General features: G+C 33.7%; 1 protein-coding gene across 1 annotated transcript in view; it reads left to right on the top strand.

Moving 5' to 3' along the window:
* Window positions 1-3,004: 3,004 nt before the first annotated feature.
* LOC132312701 (uncharacterized) overlaps window positions 3,005-15,704 on the top strand; it is a 30,217-nt gene continuing 17,517 nt past the window's right edge. Inside the window, exons 1-14 of the mRNA XM_059811173.1 lie at window positions 3,005-3,378; window positions 3,512-3,664; window positions 3,798-3,957; window positions 5,008-5,326; window positions 5,760-5,897; window positions 5,973-6,165; window positions 6,282-6,412; window positions 9,906-10,118; window positions 11,352-11,518; window positions 12,278-12,356; window positions 13,425-14,165; window positions 14,258-14,628; window positions 14,919-15,023; window positions 15,390-15,626. Of these exons, the coding sequence (XP_059667156.1) occupies window positions 3,276-3,378; window positions 3,512-3,664; window positions 3,798-3,957; window positions 5,008-5,326; window positions 5,760-5,897; window positions 5,973-6,165; window positions 6,282-6,412; window positions 9,906-10,118; window positions 11,352-11,518; window positions 12,278-12,356; window positions 13,425-14,165; window positions 14,258-14,628; window positions 14,919-15,023; window positions 15,390-15,626 (3,110 nt within the window). The 5' untranslated portion in view covers window positions 3,005-3,275. The remainder of the gene's footprint in view (window positions 3,379-3,511; window positions 3,665-3,797; window positions 3,958-5,007; window positions 5,327-5,759; window positions 5,898-5,972; window positions 6,166-6,281; window positions 6,413-9,905; window positions 10,119-11,351; window positions 11,519-12,277; window positions 12,357-13,424; window positions 14,166-14,257; window positions 14,629-14,918; window positions 15,024-15,389; window positions 15,627-15,704) is intronic.

Raw genomic sequence — 15,704 nt, 5'->3', positions numbered from 1 at the left:
TATTATATATAAATTAATATATATGTATTAATGTATATAATAATTTGGAATATATGGTATATCTAGTCTAGCTGACACTTTCAAACAATGCTGGGCCAGTACTCTGTTCAGATAGAGAATGTGCCTTCTATATGCACACACCTATTCGAAGGAAAAAATCATATATATATATATGCATCGATTAATGCTCGAGTGTTACTAATTTGACGCTGGCAAAGATAGGATTGATAAGGACTGCAGGCTCAATGGATTTTATGGATGAAAGCTATAATCTTATATATAAATTAATATATATGTATATAATAATTCGGAATATATGGTAAATCTAGTCTAGTTGACACTTTCAAACAATGCTGGGACAATACTCTGTTCAGATAGAGAATCTGCCTTCTTTATGCACACACTGATTCAAAGGGAAAAGAAAAAAATCATATATATATGCATCAATTAATGCACGAGTGTTGTCCCTATTCATAATTTTTTATTTTTTATTTAACTATATTAAAAAGAGATAATATACAGGAATCAAGAGAGACATATACAGCTCACAAAACAAGGTCTGAACTCTAAACAAAGGAAAAGCCATCCCGACTACACAAAAGGCTAACAAAATGAAAAAGACATCATGTTGACATTCAGATCCTTAGCACTACAAGCTTTTTAATAGAACATCCTCTAGTTAAACCCCAAAAGGTTTAAGAATAGTGGTAGGTGGTTGAAACTGACTGCCGAACAAATGGGCTGTGATTGATGTGGTGGCTAGCCATTACTTGTTTAATTGGCTATTACATGATCTGGCCTACATTGTCTCGGCCAATCACATACATTAGTTATTTATGTAATTTTGCCATACACACACACACACATATGCTTATGCAATTGTGTAGTCCCAAATCATAAATATTAATTTCTCAACCTAGTTAACCTCGCCTGTTTGATTTTTTAATTCAGCGCTGAATGCAGAACACGGTAAGTGATTTTTAAGAATAAGTTTGTTTAATAAAATTTTAGAACACCGCGTAACACGATAAGTACAATTTTAAGCGTGGAAAATGTTACTTATTGCAAAGGACGGTAAGTGACTGTGTTTGAAAAATTAACTTTTTAATAACTACTTTACCCTCGTACAATCGCATTCTCTTTCTTTTAGGGTTTCTCTCTGTGATTTCTCTAGGGTCTCTCTACAATTTTTTTTTTTAGATCACGGTAGTTTGGTTGCTTGTTGTTGCTAATGAAAATGAATAATAATTCTTTTTCACTTTCCTTAATTTTTGTAATACCTTTTTCAATAGCCTACATAAAATATTATACAATTCAAAACACATATATTTTAAATTTAACTTTCTTTAATTTATGTAATATCATACCTACATAAATATTATGTAATTAAAACCCATATATTTAAAATTTCCATCACTTATTTATATAATATAATTTTATTCTTAAATAAGAATTCCTTTTCAAATATTTAATTAAATCTTTGTAACACCCTTTTCAATACCCTACCTAAATATAATTCAATCAAAAACTCATATATTTAAAATTTTACTTTCTTTAATCTTTGTAACACTCTTTTTGATGCCATATATAAATATTATGTAATACAAACTCTATATATTTTAAAATTTTAAATTTATTTAATTCATTGAGTGAATGTGGTTGTTTTATTAATATTTTTGTATTATAAATATAAAAATGTTATGAATTTTGATATTGAGGGCAAAAATGCAATATGTACAACTTTCAGACTTTAATTTTTTTATATAACAAATAATCTTAATGAATTCAGCGCTTAAAATTAAAACGATATTAAACAAGTTTTCAAATTAATACATTCAGCACTTAAAAGTTTCAGCGCTTAAAATTTAATACGATAAATTTTCAGCGCTTAATTTTCTTTTAGACCTTTTGACTTGATCTTAAGTCATATGTTTGACTAAGCCAAAATGGATGGACTCCTTTTGCATGTGCCATAAAAATTAAATTGTAGGTTTTTTTTTTTCATCAAAATTGTAGTTTAACAATCTAGTTTTAAGTTTTTGTGGGACAAATGGATGTGTTTCTTACTAAGTTAAAAATAATAAAATAAATAAATAATCATTTTATGGTTCATCATTTGATTTGCATAATTAACCAAAGAGAAATGATTTTTACACTGACTTGTTACAATGAATTGCTACATTTATTGTTTTTAATTGATCATCTATTTCATAAATAAATGAATGGACACACTCACTTTTTTGTATTTTGCATAAATAATTCATCAAAAGTAAGTCGGTTAGGCAACTCATATAAATCTTCGGTATAAGAATTATTATTCTTGACAAAATAATATCACATAAATGGATGTCAAATTTTCATAGCTCAGTCGGTCAGAGCACCTGTAAAAAATGGACAAGGAACCTCTCCAGCGTTGGAGAGGTCCAGCACATAATTGAGTGGTTGAGATTGCATCATCATTATTGGGTTTATTTATCAATTCAATCTTCAATCACTAAAATGTGTACAGAGCTAGAAAGGATATGTATCCGTAAAAAATACCTGCATGGAACTTATTATTTTTAAGTTCTAAAGAAAATTATTTCTTTTTAAAGTTGATAAATCTCATCATAAATGTTGCAACTGCTCACACGTGGTAAATTTAATTTTCATTTAGTATCACGTAACTTTATTTTACTTCAACTTTCTCCTTCTAATTTTCATTTAACCAAATAAACCTTATAAGAAACAATAATTAAGTGTTGAAAACCTTATTAACTTTGATTCTTTTATTTATTAAATAGAGATAACAATTTCAAAATTTTCAATTTCAAAAGTAGAGTTCATATGTTAAAATTGTATTGCAAATTACCATTGCGTATATTGGTCGAAAATTTATTGCCAATTATAATTCCATTTAGGTACAATTAGCATTACCATGTTAATATGGCCGTTTTGGAAAATCAACGAATCATTAGTGGGCGAATTGCATTCTGCCACTTGATGGGCCAGGTGCGTCCAGCAGCAAGAAATAATTTCCAATCCCCGATCTACACAAAACCAAAATCTTCAAAAGCGCGGGAAAATTCGCAAGGTTTGCCGCCACAAAACCCTAAACTGAAAACCACGCAAAATTTCCATTAGCAGCAACGCGCAGAAATCTAATTTTCTCTCTCTTTTCTCATCTGATTGTAGTTATCAATTCCAATTTCGAGTCCATTTTAATCACTTTTCGTAAACCCCATTTCAATCCTTCATAAGCTCTAATTTATTTACAATTTTAAGATCCAAGAAGGATGGACATGGAGGGCTTATCCACTATATGTGCTGGTCTTGGAATCATCGAGGAGGACGAAAATGGCAATCGCATTGGTTACACGAAAGACGAATACTGTTTAGGTATCGATGGAATTTTTTGGTTGCAAATGTTCTTTCAGTGACTTGCTCATTTTCTTGGCAAAAGAAGTGGAAATTGAATAATTTATTCAATGGATTGATGATAACTTACCTTCTCTGTCCAATTTATTGGCAGATAATTTGAAAGATCTGCTTAGGTTTCTGAGACGTGATGATCCGCAGACGCGAGAAGTGTTCAAGCAAGTTTGTAAATGGAATATTGTCGGCAAGGATTTGGTACCCATTATTGAATATTGCCAAGATGATCGCAATATGGTGTTGAATGCTGGTAGTTACTTATATATTGCTTCATTACATGTCTATGAATGTACTGCAAATGATGAGTTCTAGTGTGTGTGTGTATATATATATATATATATAAGTAATGCTATTAACTCTCTCTCTCCTCATTGATCTTGCAGTGAAGGTTTTGGTGTTTCTGACCATGCCTGTTGAACCCACATCCAGTGATATACCACAACAGATTGAGTATCTTTGGGGGTTGAAGTCTTCAATCACTCGCAGCGACACTGTTCCTGTGATCGTCTCACTTCTGGATAGTCCATTGGAAAATTTGGAATGGTAATCACGGATCATAAAATTTAATTTTTCCCGAATTTTACTGTTTTTATTTTTTCAGCATTCATGTTTTTGTTTGTGGAGTTATGACTGATGAATGGCTATCCCCAGATTAATGTCTGATTTCCAATAATAAAAGGTTAGGGAAGAGACTGGATTTTAATAATTAACAAATGTCTGATATTTTGTTGTTTGGATCCTGTGAAAATAAAACCTCATCTTTACTTGTCTACCTGAGCCGGCTTAGTGGGGTTGAGCATTCCTATTCTTAGAAACCAAGCTGCGCGCAAAATCTTATTTTCTTATATTATCTCCATGCCTTTTCAGATAATCAAGTGGTGGTTCAGTAGTATTATGTTTTAGGATTCAGTAATGCATTGGTAAGAGAGTCATTATTTTTTAATATAAATATATATATTTTCAGAGCATGAGTGACTGGCTTACTGACAACTGTATATCAAATCCACACCAGGAGGTGAATGCTGCCGCTTTTATAGACAGGCCTGATTGTTCAACATGAAGTCCAAATGTTAAAAATGACTTTACAAGTCTTACAGGGAAAACACACAGATTCTTCACTTCTCCACAGACATGAACTTTATGATTGATAACACTTCTAATGCATTTTTTTAATCTCCTTTTCAGTTTAGAATTGATGCTGAGCTAGTAAGCTGGCAATAATTTCAGTTGTTCAGAATTGGCCGTATGACTTGGAACAACTTGTATGATGTGAAATTTATTAGCAAGATAGGAACATTGACGTGCATTTGCGATCTTAAATCTGAACGTGTGATATTTTCACTTGATAGGAAGCAAAACATTTGAGTGAACAATTCATTTGGCACTGATTCTAGAGCCTTATGTTTTTAATGCATTTTATTTACCTTAAAAATGCTTCTCTTCCCCCAATAAGCCACATGGTCATGCATATGTCATTTTCTCGTCTGTCAAATTTCTGTCTATCCTTTGCTTTTATGCATGCGTAATCTTGTTTCTCATTGTCATTATTATTGTCAGTATATAACTATTTCATGTCTAATTTATGCCAAGCAGTGAAGCATTTACAGAAGATGACTGGAAGTTGGTCCAGCTGTTGCTTACTTTATTTCGCAACATTCTAGCTATCCAAGATATCTCAGTGCTGCAGAAGGCTGGGGGATCAGCTACACAGTTCTTGTTCCTCAGGGATAGATTTCTAGAACTTCTGTTCCGTGAGAATGTAATGGACTTGATCTTAGTTTTAACACAACATGTTGGTGGTTCCTGTGGCTATCTCCGTCAAGATAACTTGCTTTTATTGGAAACTTTCCACTACATATTTATGGATCAAGAGCCAGAGTTGATTTCCAAAGCATATTTAAAGTGCTCTAAGGTTGGTTTCTTTTTGTCCCTTCAGCATCTTTTTTGTAAAAATAATTGAAAATAGTTTGTACCATCTATATGACTATCACAGGATCTCATAATTCATGGATAAGAGACTATGGGAAAGCTGAATGGAACAGGCCTTGTTATGTTGGCTTGACAGTAATCAGCATTTAAAATTTTTAAATGCTTATTAGTTCTCTCTCTCCAAGCTTCTAAAATATTGGGGTTTGAACTGTTGGCTTTCCCCTTCAAAACTTGTAGTCAGGGATTTTTTGGTAACATAAATTAATATAGTGGTATTCTGATTTGCTTATTTATTGTTTTAATTCTTATTAGTTGTTGTTTCAATCTCTCATGCTAGCCATTGAACTAGTTCATAACAAAAACAATCAAATGGCATGTTTGTGGTGGTTTGCTTACAAAGAAATTTCATTCAATAGGTGGGCGGAGATGCTGAAGCTTCTCTTAACAGTCTCAAATCTATTATGGAAGCAGAAGAAGAAAAAAAGAAGCTCACCAGATTACACAAATTGAGTTGTTATTCACAGTTTAGTGGAACCTTTACACGGCTTACCATGGTATGAGGTTATTGCTGTCATAGATGCACATGACACATTTAATCTCTTACTAACTTTACTCGTCACTTCCAATAGGATGGCTCAAAAACATTACTCAAGGGGATCCCTTGTTCTGCTTCTGGTGATACCCTGCTCAAGCCTCATAAAAACCCCCGAGGTCCATTGAAAAGAATGGTGTGGGACCACGGAAAATTACCATCAACAAAGGATAATCTTCTGGAATTGCTCCATGATTTTCTTAACCAGTTTCTTTCAGGGGGTTACAATGGTACTTTTATTATTTTTTAATTTTTTGTAATTGAAATGAAATTCAAATTTTCTCTTCTCCTTGAATTTCATATAGTTACTGGTGCATGCTTTCACTCTGAACTCGATGCCTTTCAGTTCTGATGCAGTCAATTCGTGAGGATATTGAGAAGGAACATCATGCAATTCAGAACAGCGATGTTGTTATTTTCTTTCAGGTTGCTCAATTTGTTACATCTTTTCAATATCACAAGTTATCGACTTCAAAGGTGAGAAGTTATATTATGAAACTTGATCTCCATCAGTGTTTCTCTTATTTATTGATGTATGATTTTCTATTGTTGTGTTACTCCTAATCGATATAGGTTTTCTTTTTTAGTTTTATTGTTCAAATGAATAATCTTTACTTTTTTTTTTTTAGCAAGTTACTTTTTATGTCAATTGATAGTAAATAGTTGAACCTTGATTTGTTTTAGATAGTATTGAGTATCTGCTTGAATCAGTACTTGTGTTGTTTTTGAGCGAATTAATATCCTTGTTAAAGCTGTAATCAGGTGAGGTAGGTTCAAGAATATTAATCATATATAATATGAATTAACAACTTGCTGCTCAAATATATTACATTGATAGAGAGGAGTATAGCTTGTTGATTTATTCCAATTACTCTCCCTTATGTATGGCCCATAATAAATGGGCTGTAAACGTGAGCATTTGCAATAATTTTAGATGAAAGAAACAAGAACAATGCTTTGATGAAACAGAAATGAGAGTATTAAGATGGATGGTCGAAGTGACTAGAAGAGATAGGGTTACTAATGATAGTGTAAGAGAAAAATTAGGAGTGGCACCCATCAGTGAGAAAATAAGATAGTAGACTTAGATGGTATGGACGTATACTTTTTTTTTTTTTTTGATAAGTAAGACAATTGTATGGAAGCGCTCAAAAGGGGAGTGAAGTCCAATAGAACTACACAAGGCCAAAAAGGGCCTCTAAACTTTCAAAGAGTCGAAAAATTAACAATCTCCTCTAAAGATGTATAATTGCTCCCCGCAACCCAACAAAAAAGAGTGGAGATAATAGAGAACTTAAGCATAGAAATAGGATTCTCCTTTCCTTCGAAAGATTTTCTATTCCTCTCGAGCCAAATACACCACCAGACACACAAAGGCGTAACCCTCCAAGCATCCCGGACTTGGACCCCCACTGTACAACCTTTCCAAGCCTCAATTAACCCTCTGGAGGATCTGGGCGTGACCCACTGAACCCCAAACAAACAAAGCATCAAATCCCAATAGTCCCTAGCCATGGTGCAGTGCAAAAGGAGGTGATCCACCATCTCCTCAACACGAAGGCACATGCAACAATAGTTGACTACCACCTGATTCCTTCTCCTCAAATTATCCGGTGTCAAAATCTTCCCTAAAACAGACGTCCAAGCAAAGAAGGCCACCTTGAGGGGGGCCTTGGAGCGCCAAACAGCCTTCCATGGGAAAGGAGCCCCTGGCACCTCCGTAAGACACCTATAGAAGGATCGAACATCAAAATGACCCTGAGAAGCAGGGACCTACACCCAACCATTAGAATCTCCACCCGTGACATTGTATGGACATATACAATGAAGACTTATAGATACGCTAGTAAAAGAGGAAGATTTTTTCTCATAGAAGGCAAGAGATGGAGAGGGCAATCAAAATTAATGTGGGATGAAGTTATTAGAAGCGGTTTTAGAAAGTTAATATAATAGGTGAGATAATGTGTTACAGAAAACAATAAAAAAGAGAATTCATGCGGCCGACCCCATTCACATGGTATTAAGGCAAGGCTGGTTATGAAGACTGTATTAGTTTCTATTTTAATTGTTTTTATACTCTTCCATTAGTATTATATGTATTAATCCATCAATGGTTTGGTTGTAGGGAGGTTTTAAAAATGAAAACTGTATTTTTGCTTATGGTATTAGTGCAAATAATCTACCCACGTTAGGTTGCTCCATGAATTTTTCGGACAACCTTTTGATGCTCATTTTCCCGTCTTTCTTCATTAGATATTCTTTACCTCCTTCCAATCTTTTGGTCATATGTAGACTGAAAACAAAAACCAAAAAACATGTTGCAAACACCTACAAATCTTGATTTGATTTCAGTTATCTCTAAGTTGCTCTAAGATTGAATGTGTTGGCATTGCGCCATTGTTGCAATTGCCACCATCACTTTTATATGGGAAGCAGTGTAACGTTACAAACTTGGAGAAGGTTTGGGCATATTTTTACCCCATACCAAACCCCCCCCCCCCCCCCCCCCCCCCCCTTCTCTCTCTCTCAACCCCCCTTTTCATACAAGGAGCTTGACCTAAGAGTAAGCCTACAGGAGGGATGTTTCTTTAATGCACGTGCATGCATCAAGGGAAGATAATTCTTTATGTTTTCTTATCAAAAGAGTTCTTAGTTTTTATAAAATACAGACAGTGCTGAGGTATTTATTTTGTGAACTTAACCCTATAGCCAGGTTGGAAGTCAATTATATGTTTTGAAAATTAAGGCCTTAAAGCTAAAGAAGCTTTGAAAAATATAAAAGTAGCAAATTGTAAGTGCGGTTGCATTTTCATTGAAGTTTGGTAGTTTATGTTTGATGATGCTGTAGATGGGTGAATATCTTGATTGATATCATTGTATAAATCAAGAACAGCCCAATGAATGAAGGAACGCACTATGGTACTTATAAACAAAAAAGTGATATTTGTAGTTGTGCCAACTTTCATGGTGCTAAGCTTAGTTGTCATGCTGTGAAAGTTTGTGGGAGAGAATAAGAAAAGACCAGAACATGGAAGAAAGACTTTTGTAGCATATATTACCTAAGAAATAGCATTTTTTAGGGAGTTTGGAGGGGTAAATTGTAGGATTTGGAGGAAAAAGGAGTTATTAATTTGATGGGTTGATGTAACGGACGACATGTATGATGCTGTAGTAATTTGTGGAAACAATTGGAGAAGTGTGTTGATTGTGAAGCAAGCATTTGTTGATGTAATGGAGGACATGTATGATGGAGTAGTAATGTGTCTTATAAAGAGTGACTAGTATTCAAGGATTCTTGTTTAACTTGTTTGCCCCAAGTAGTTGATATTTAAGATTTTTCATTGAGTCGATTAATGTAACTTTTAAGGTGTACTTGATGTAATTCTCTAAGGTAGGAAATTTTTTTGCCTTGAATCATTTGTGATCCTTGAAATTGAAAATGAACATTTTGCTTAAGGAAAAACTATAATTTCCATCTATGGAACTTTTTGGTTTGCAAAATATGGATTTCTTTTTGCTGCTTAATTGATTCTTATTCAAATATATTGTACCTTTATGCTACATTACATGGACTCGGGGTGTATATCAAATTGTCGAATGAGTAAAATCTCAAACAAAAGAGGAACACTGCTAAATATTCATATTTTTTAAATTTTTTATTTTATTTTCTAGAGTAAAATAGTGTCTTTATTTAACTTAGCGTTTAATATAGACATTTTACTCATTTTGGAAAGAAAAATATAATAAATTGAATTATTTGATACACTTTTTAGGTGCATGTCCAATTAAAATTGTCAAACACATATCCCTTACTAATGTCTGAGTATTGAATGTCTGAGAATTGAGTGTCTGATACGGGTACCTCATCTACTTTCAAAGAGTACATGTAGCATAGCCTTTATGGTTACCATTCAATATTTTCTTTCTTAATATATAAAATTTAACTGTTTTATTTTTGGTGCTTCAACAGCCTAGCATTGAAGCTGACACAATTGATGCTTCTGTATCCCATCACGCTGATAGCATGCTCTTTGAAGGCAATATATGTGGACCAATTGCAGCTTCAATGAATGAGCCAATGTTCCTACTAGTCCTTTTAAAGTGGCGTAATGCTTTTGATGGCTTGAAGGAGACAAATGACCACAAATTTCTGTCTACAGCAGGATCTCTTATCAAAATTCTGGTGATTTAGGCTTCCACAGATTTTGATCTTGCATCAATTTAGAATTTTATGGTTGAAAAATTATTAGCAGCATTTGCTTTAGAACTGCATAGAATTAGTTGATCAAAATCGTTAGATATTTGTGAAATTGAATGCAACAAGTTTCTCTATTTCATGGCATATGCTGGTTGCACATCTTATATCAATAGCAGTGTAGTCACAGTTACCACCATTGAAGTTTTGTATTTTTTATTATTATTATTATTATTATTATTATTATTATTATTTTACATATTTAAGCTAGCATATTTTACATATTTGAGCAAGCATATTAAATCATTTGAAGAAATAGAACTCAGAATTGTGTGGTCTTCTGTTGCAGAATCTGCTGTGGTATTGCATCATAGGCAATCACTTGTAATGTTTTTTTTTGCATATTTTATTAAGAGTTGATAAAATGGAAAGTCTCTCATATGATGCATAGGCATTTCATCACCTTAATGATGTGAGAGACATGAAGTACGAAATAGAAAAAGAATCATGATGGTTATAATTTTTAACATAAGCATCACCACTGTAATTTGCATTCCCCACAACTTGAACGCACAAGTCACAACTCATTCCTGTCTTTAAACTCTCTCTCTCTCCCTGGTGGCTGACTTAGGCCTTTCACCATTACCTCAATTTCACTTACTTTGGACTTTTCCCTTTTCGGATATATTGAATTTGCAATCTCTCCTCCCATTTCCACTCCTTTTGGAACAGTTAACCATAGACAGCCAACGTCTGGTCTCGTCTGTTCTGTTTCTCTGTTATGGGGTTTCAATGGACGTTGTGTATAAAGATAATATCATGTATCATATGTCTATATCTGGTTTGCATTTAGTAAGTTGCAAGTTGTCCCTTGCGAAGATGGTTGTTTTCTAGTATGTGCGTGTGTATATATATATATATTTGTATATTAATACAATAATTGCCTAATATTCTGTCCTAGTGGAGTAGTTTGCATTGCTTTGTATCATGGCCAGGACTTGACACTTTACTGGCCACTGCACTAATACTTTTGATACAGCCTCCAACTCATTGAATTGAATCACAATGCTATATATACTGCTCATAAGTGAATCTTTTAAGCTGCATTTGTGAAATTCTCTTGGAAATGTTGTTCGGGTTTTGGCTGTGACAGTTAAGATACTTGCATTGGTATTATCTTCACAGTTTCCTTTCTAATTGGATATTTTTTACGTAGTGCAGATTCGCATGTTAGATTTAGTGCTTAAGCTATCACCAGAAGATTCTAAGGAGCCTCAGACAGCTCGTATCCTTCTTTACAAGCTATTTTATGATCAAACTGATCAAGGGATGACTCAGTTCCTTTTGAACCTGGTTAAATCATTTGACACTCACAAACAAGCCAAAAGGTTTCACTCTTTGACTTTGACAATTTAGAAGGTTTATTATATTTTTCCTTTTAAAGTTTGACATTTAATTCACTGTGACTATGGAAATTCATATCATACAGCTACGATGATGGTCTTGACTAAGCAGGGAAAGAACAATTGAATTTTTTGCGAGAGAATCGAATTACATTATGCAAGTCTCAGAACTGGATTTTTTATTTTTTTTTTAATTCATGATACTGGTCACTAGCACACTTTATTCTGCTTTGCAGATTTGATTATATTATATTGTTACCCTTTTGTTCTCCAATCCCCACTTCAAGCAGGGTGGTCTATGTCGGATTTCCTGATAGAACTTCATAGGCTTTTTAGTTTTTAGTAGCCTTGATATTTGTACAGAAAGTGAATGAAGTTAAAATAAATATATTTTTTTTATTAGAAGAAATAAAAAGAAAGCCTATCCAAAATTAGTCAACATTTTGCTCTGCTCTATATGAACAAACCATATCCATCTTTATCTGCAGTTGTTTTATTTATTTATGTTACCTTACATGGCATTTTGCCTTGGAATTATTGTAGCACGAAATCTCATTTCACCTTGAACAATATGCACATGATGAAAAATTGATATAAGGGCTTCTCCTTGGAATTATATTATTATGTACACACGCAATTTTTTCTTGGCTATATGCATGTGTGACATTATGCACTGATGAAAAATTGATACACTTCATATTTGCTAAATTGTGTTGCTATTGGTGCAATCTTCTTGTTTGTCAGTGATCTTGCCGATTTGGTGGAAACCATACATGTAATTGTACGACTTATGGAGAATCTTCAAGCACGCGGGACATTAAGGGTATGATCTGTTCTATTATGTGGGTAATTCTAGATTGGGGTTGTTTGATTTCTGTTACTGTTTCTTCATCTTATGTTTTTGTTTATAAAAGTCCAGAAATTGTTGGCACAGTTTTTTACACATCAAGTGGATAGAAATACTGTTACCCTCTATGAATCCTTACACATCAAGTTGGCCAGTCTTTTCCGTTCTTCTGATTTGTCAATTTGGTATGGCAACTATGCTCAATAAAGACTTTGTCCCAATAAGGGTTACCTATCACTCGGCTTTATCTCAGGCCAGTAAATAGAATATGGCAAATGGTTCAGAAACGAGAGACCTGTTGATTATCTACACACAGTTGTGCTTATTGTCATTTTTTGGTAGGTAAAAATTTTTGAACAGAAAATAAAAGCGAGTACAAGATTTACAGTGAAACTCATGCAGTGCAATATCAAATGCTCGCACATCCCTCAAAAGAACACATTTAACCTAATCTACCATAATCTAAAAGGTTAAGATACACCAGCCACATATTTAATACCGTTCAGATAATTCCAGACTCATTTTTAACAAGTTTTGAACATTAAAATGTAAATTTGTTAGTATCATAGTATAATTGTTTGAAAAGCATAACAAGGATTCCAAGTACTTCAAATTGAGATACTCTATGCTTGTTTATTGATATAAGTTTTTCATAAAGTTATGCTGTAAATAATACCAAACATGACAAACAATGATTATTTTAAATTGCACATATATAAATATATATCATATTTTGTACATATTTACATTAATAAAATATATATACATATGTATTGTTGTATCCTTGCTGCATTATTATCCTGTTTTTTGAAGTTGCCATACCATGTTTGTATCTCATATCCCTGTCCATGCTTCATAGTTGTTCGGCTTGGAAAAAGTGCCGCATTTATTAGCATATTGAAATGCCCCCCTTTTTTTTCCCCCCTCTTCCTCTCTTTTAATCTTCTATCTTTCTGTGAATTGTTTTCCTCTGTTACATTGGACTGGAAAACCCTTTTGCCACAATTGTTTTCATTAAAGTTTGAAAATTTTCTTGTGGTTAAGGTTTCTAGAAAGTCAAGGAAGAAGAGAACGAAGAAAACATTGAATGAGAAGAAGGATGATGTAGATGAACCAGTTGGAAATCATGTTACTGTTCCGAATGAGATTGGCATCTCTGGTTGTGAACCATCTGTAGATCTGAGCATGTCAAAAAAGGAGAAGTCAACAAATTCAAGTCCTGATGGGAAAGGAGAGGAAACTCATTATCACCTTATTGAGCCTGAAACATCTGATAAGAATGTGGCAGTACTCGGGAACAACTTGCCAGAGATGGAAAACAAAAATTCTGATCATGTTGCTGTTCCAAATGAGATTGGCATCTCTGGTTGTGAACCATCTGTAGATCTGAGCATGTTACAAAAGGAGAAGTCAACAAATACAAGTTCTAATGGGGAAGGAGAGGACATTCATTATCACCTTAATGAACCTGAAACATCTGATAAGAATGTGGCAGTACTCGGGAACAAATTGCCAGAGATGGAAAACAAAAAATCCGTTCATGATAATGATGATCCCTATTATGGAACAGACAATTCTTCTGGTGATGAGCAGCTAGCTATGACGGATGAAGTTGATTTTAAGGTATCTTCTTTGGTATCTGCCCTTGCAAACAACAACATTATTCAAAATTTGTGTTGGTTGCTGAAGTTTTATAAAAGCAATTCTACCAGTACAAATCACTACATCATTTCTATGTTAAGGAGAATCTGTGATGAACTGGAGCTTTCTCCAATGCTATATCAGGTAAAATTTGAAAGGATTTTTTTTTTAGAATTACTTAAAATTAAAGTTGTAAATTTATTTCACATGTATATTTTTGCTGAAAAACTCTGCAGCTATCACACCTCACCACATTCTACAATATCCTGGCTGAGCAGCAGTCATGTCCGTGCAAGGAATATGAGAATATTGTTGTATTTCTGAAAAGTTTGGTTAGGAGGATGATGAGGAAAATGAAAAGTCAACCCCTTCTTTTTGTGGAAGTACTCTTCTTGAAGACACGTAAAGAATGCCATTACATCAACTGCGAATCTTTACTGCATGAGCTAGGTGATTTGAAGAAAGAAAGCAGAAAATGGGGAAGTCATTCTAAAGACGACGAAGTTGGTTCATCTCAAGGGAAAGGATGGGTCCCCAGAAGCATTGGAGATGCACTTGGAGATGATGAAGCTGATTTTGTTTTCTCTCATGAGATAGATGAGCAAAAGTAAGACTTACTGATTCTGAAGTAATAAATCTAAGTAAAAGTAACACTAAAATTTTAGTTACAATGTTATTGTGATTCTAGCATCTTGCTGGTGTCCAGCTATTCAGGGGGGAAGATTCTTTTTATTTAAACACAAACACAACCATATATAGTTTTTTTTTTTAATTTCCCTTGGTTGTGTAGAATAGAAAACCAATTAATGATTGTAATTTCTTAATAAATTTAAGAAAAATGAACTGGAATGTCTGACTTGGTTAAGGATTTTATTTTGTTGCTTCTGGTTGTTACAGTGAGGGAAATTCTGTCGAACATGAGCTTGAAAGGGTACCTAAAAGAAGTAAAAGCCTTGTTCTCAATGATGAGCTGGAAGGAAAAATTATAGATCTTTATGAAAAGTAAGTTTCCTTTGATGCATCTGTCCTATATTTACCAGGATTTATTTATGAAAAAGCCTTGTTGAGTTATGTTTCTTCATGAAAGAACCTACAGTTATTGAATGCTATTGTCCATCATTACTTTAATATGCTTTAAGTTATTCTGGGCTTGCTCTTTGAACTTTGAAGTACTATGTGGATTTCATTGTAGACGTGCTCTTTAGAGACTGTACTGTATATAGACTTGCTGTTGAGCACGACTTTATAAAGATGTAGTGGTTGTAGACTTATATTTTAGCTTTTGTTCTTTTGTTAAGCTATGTTTGTACAGTTGTACAGGTTCATTTTACTTTTGTCCTGCATGTTTGACAAACATGACCATTCTAGGTACAAAGATAATCAGTACTGCAGTAGACTTATTGCGGAAGCCCTTGATCCGGATGGAAAAGTTTCACCTGCTCAGGTTTCTAACAAGCTTAGACAGTTGGGATTAAAAGTCAGACCAAAGAAACGGATGCTTCAAGCTGGTGGGTCTAATCAACTTGTGGATGAAGGAAAGGTGTTAGGAACTGATATTCCTCATTTAAATGATTTGGAGGAAACTTCATTGCTGAGACAACCGTTGTAAGTACTACTACATCCATGATTTTTGAATGTTGCATTTTTCATTCTCTTCATCTGTGTTGTCAAGAAAACAATTTT

Source organism: Cornus florida, unplaced genomic scaffold, assembly GCF_030987335.1.
Source record: "Cornus florida cultivar Cherokee Brave unplaced genomic scaffold, ASM3098733v1 CherokeeBrave_3.0.0_Hap2_Chr06, whole genome shotgun sequence".
NCBI lineage: Eukaryota > Viridiplantae > Streptophyta > Magnoliopsida > Cornales > Cornaceae > Cornus > Cornus florida.
The sequence above is the reverse complement of the archived record's forward strand: the minus strand, read 5'-3'. Positions and strand labels throughout refer to the sequence as shown.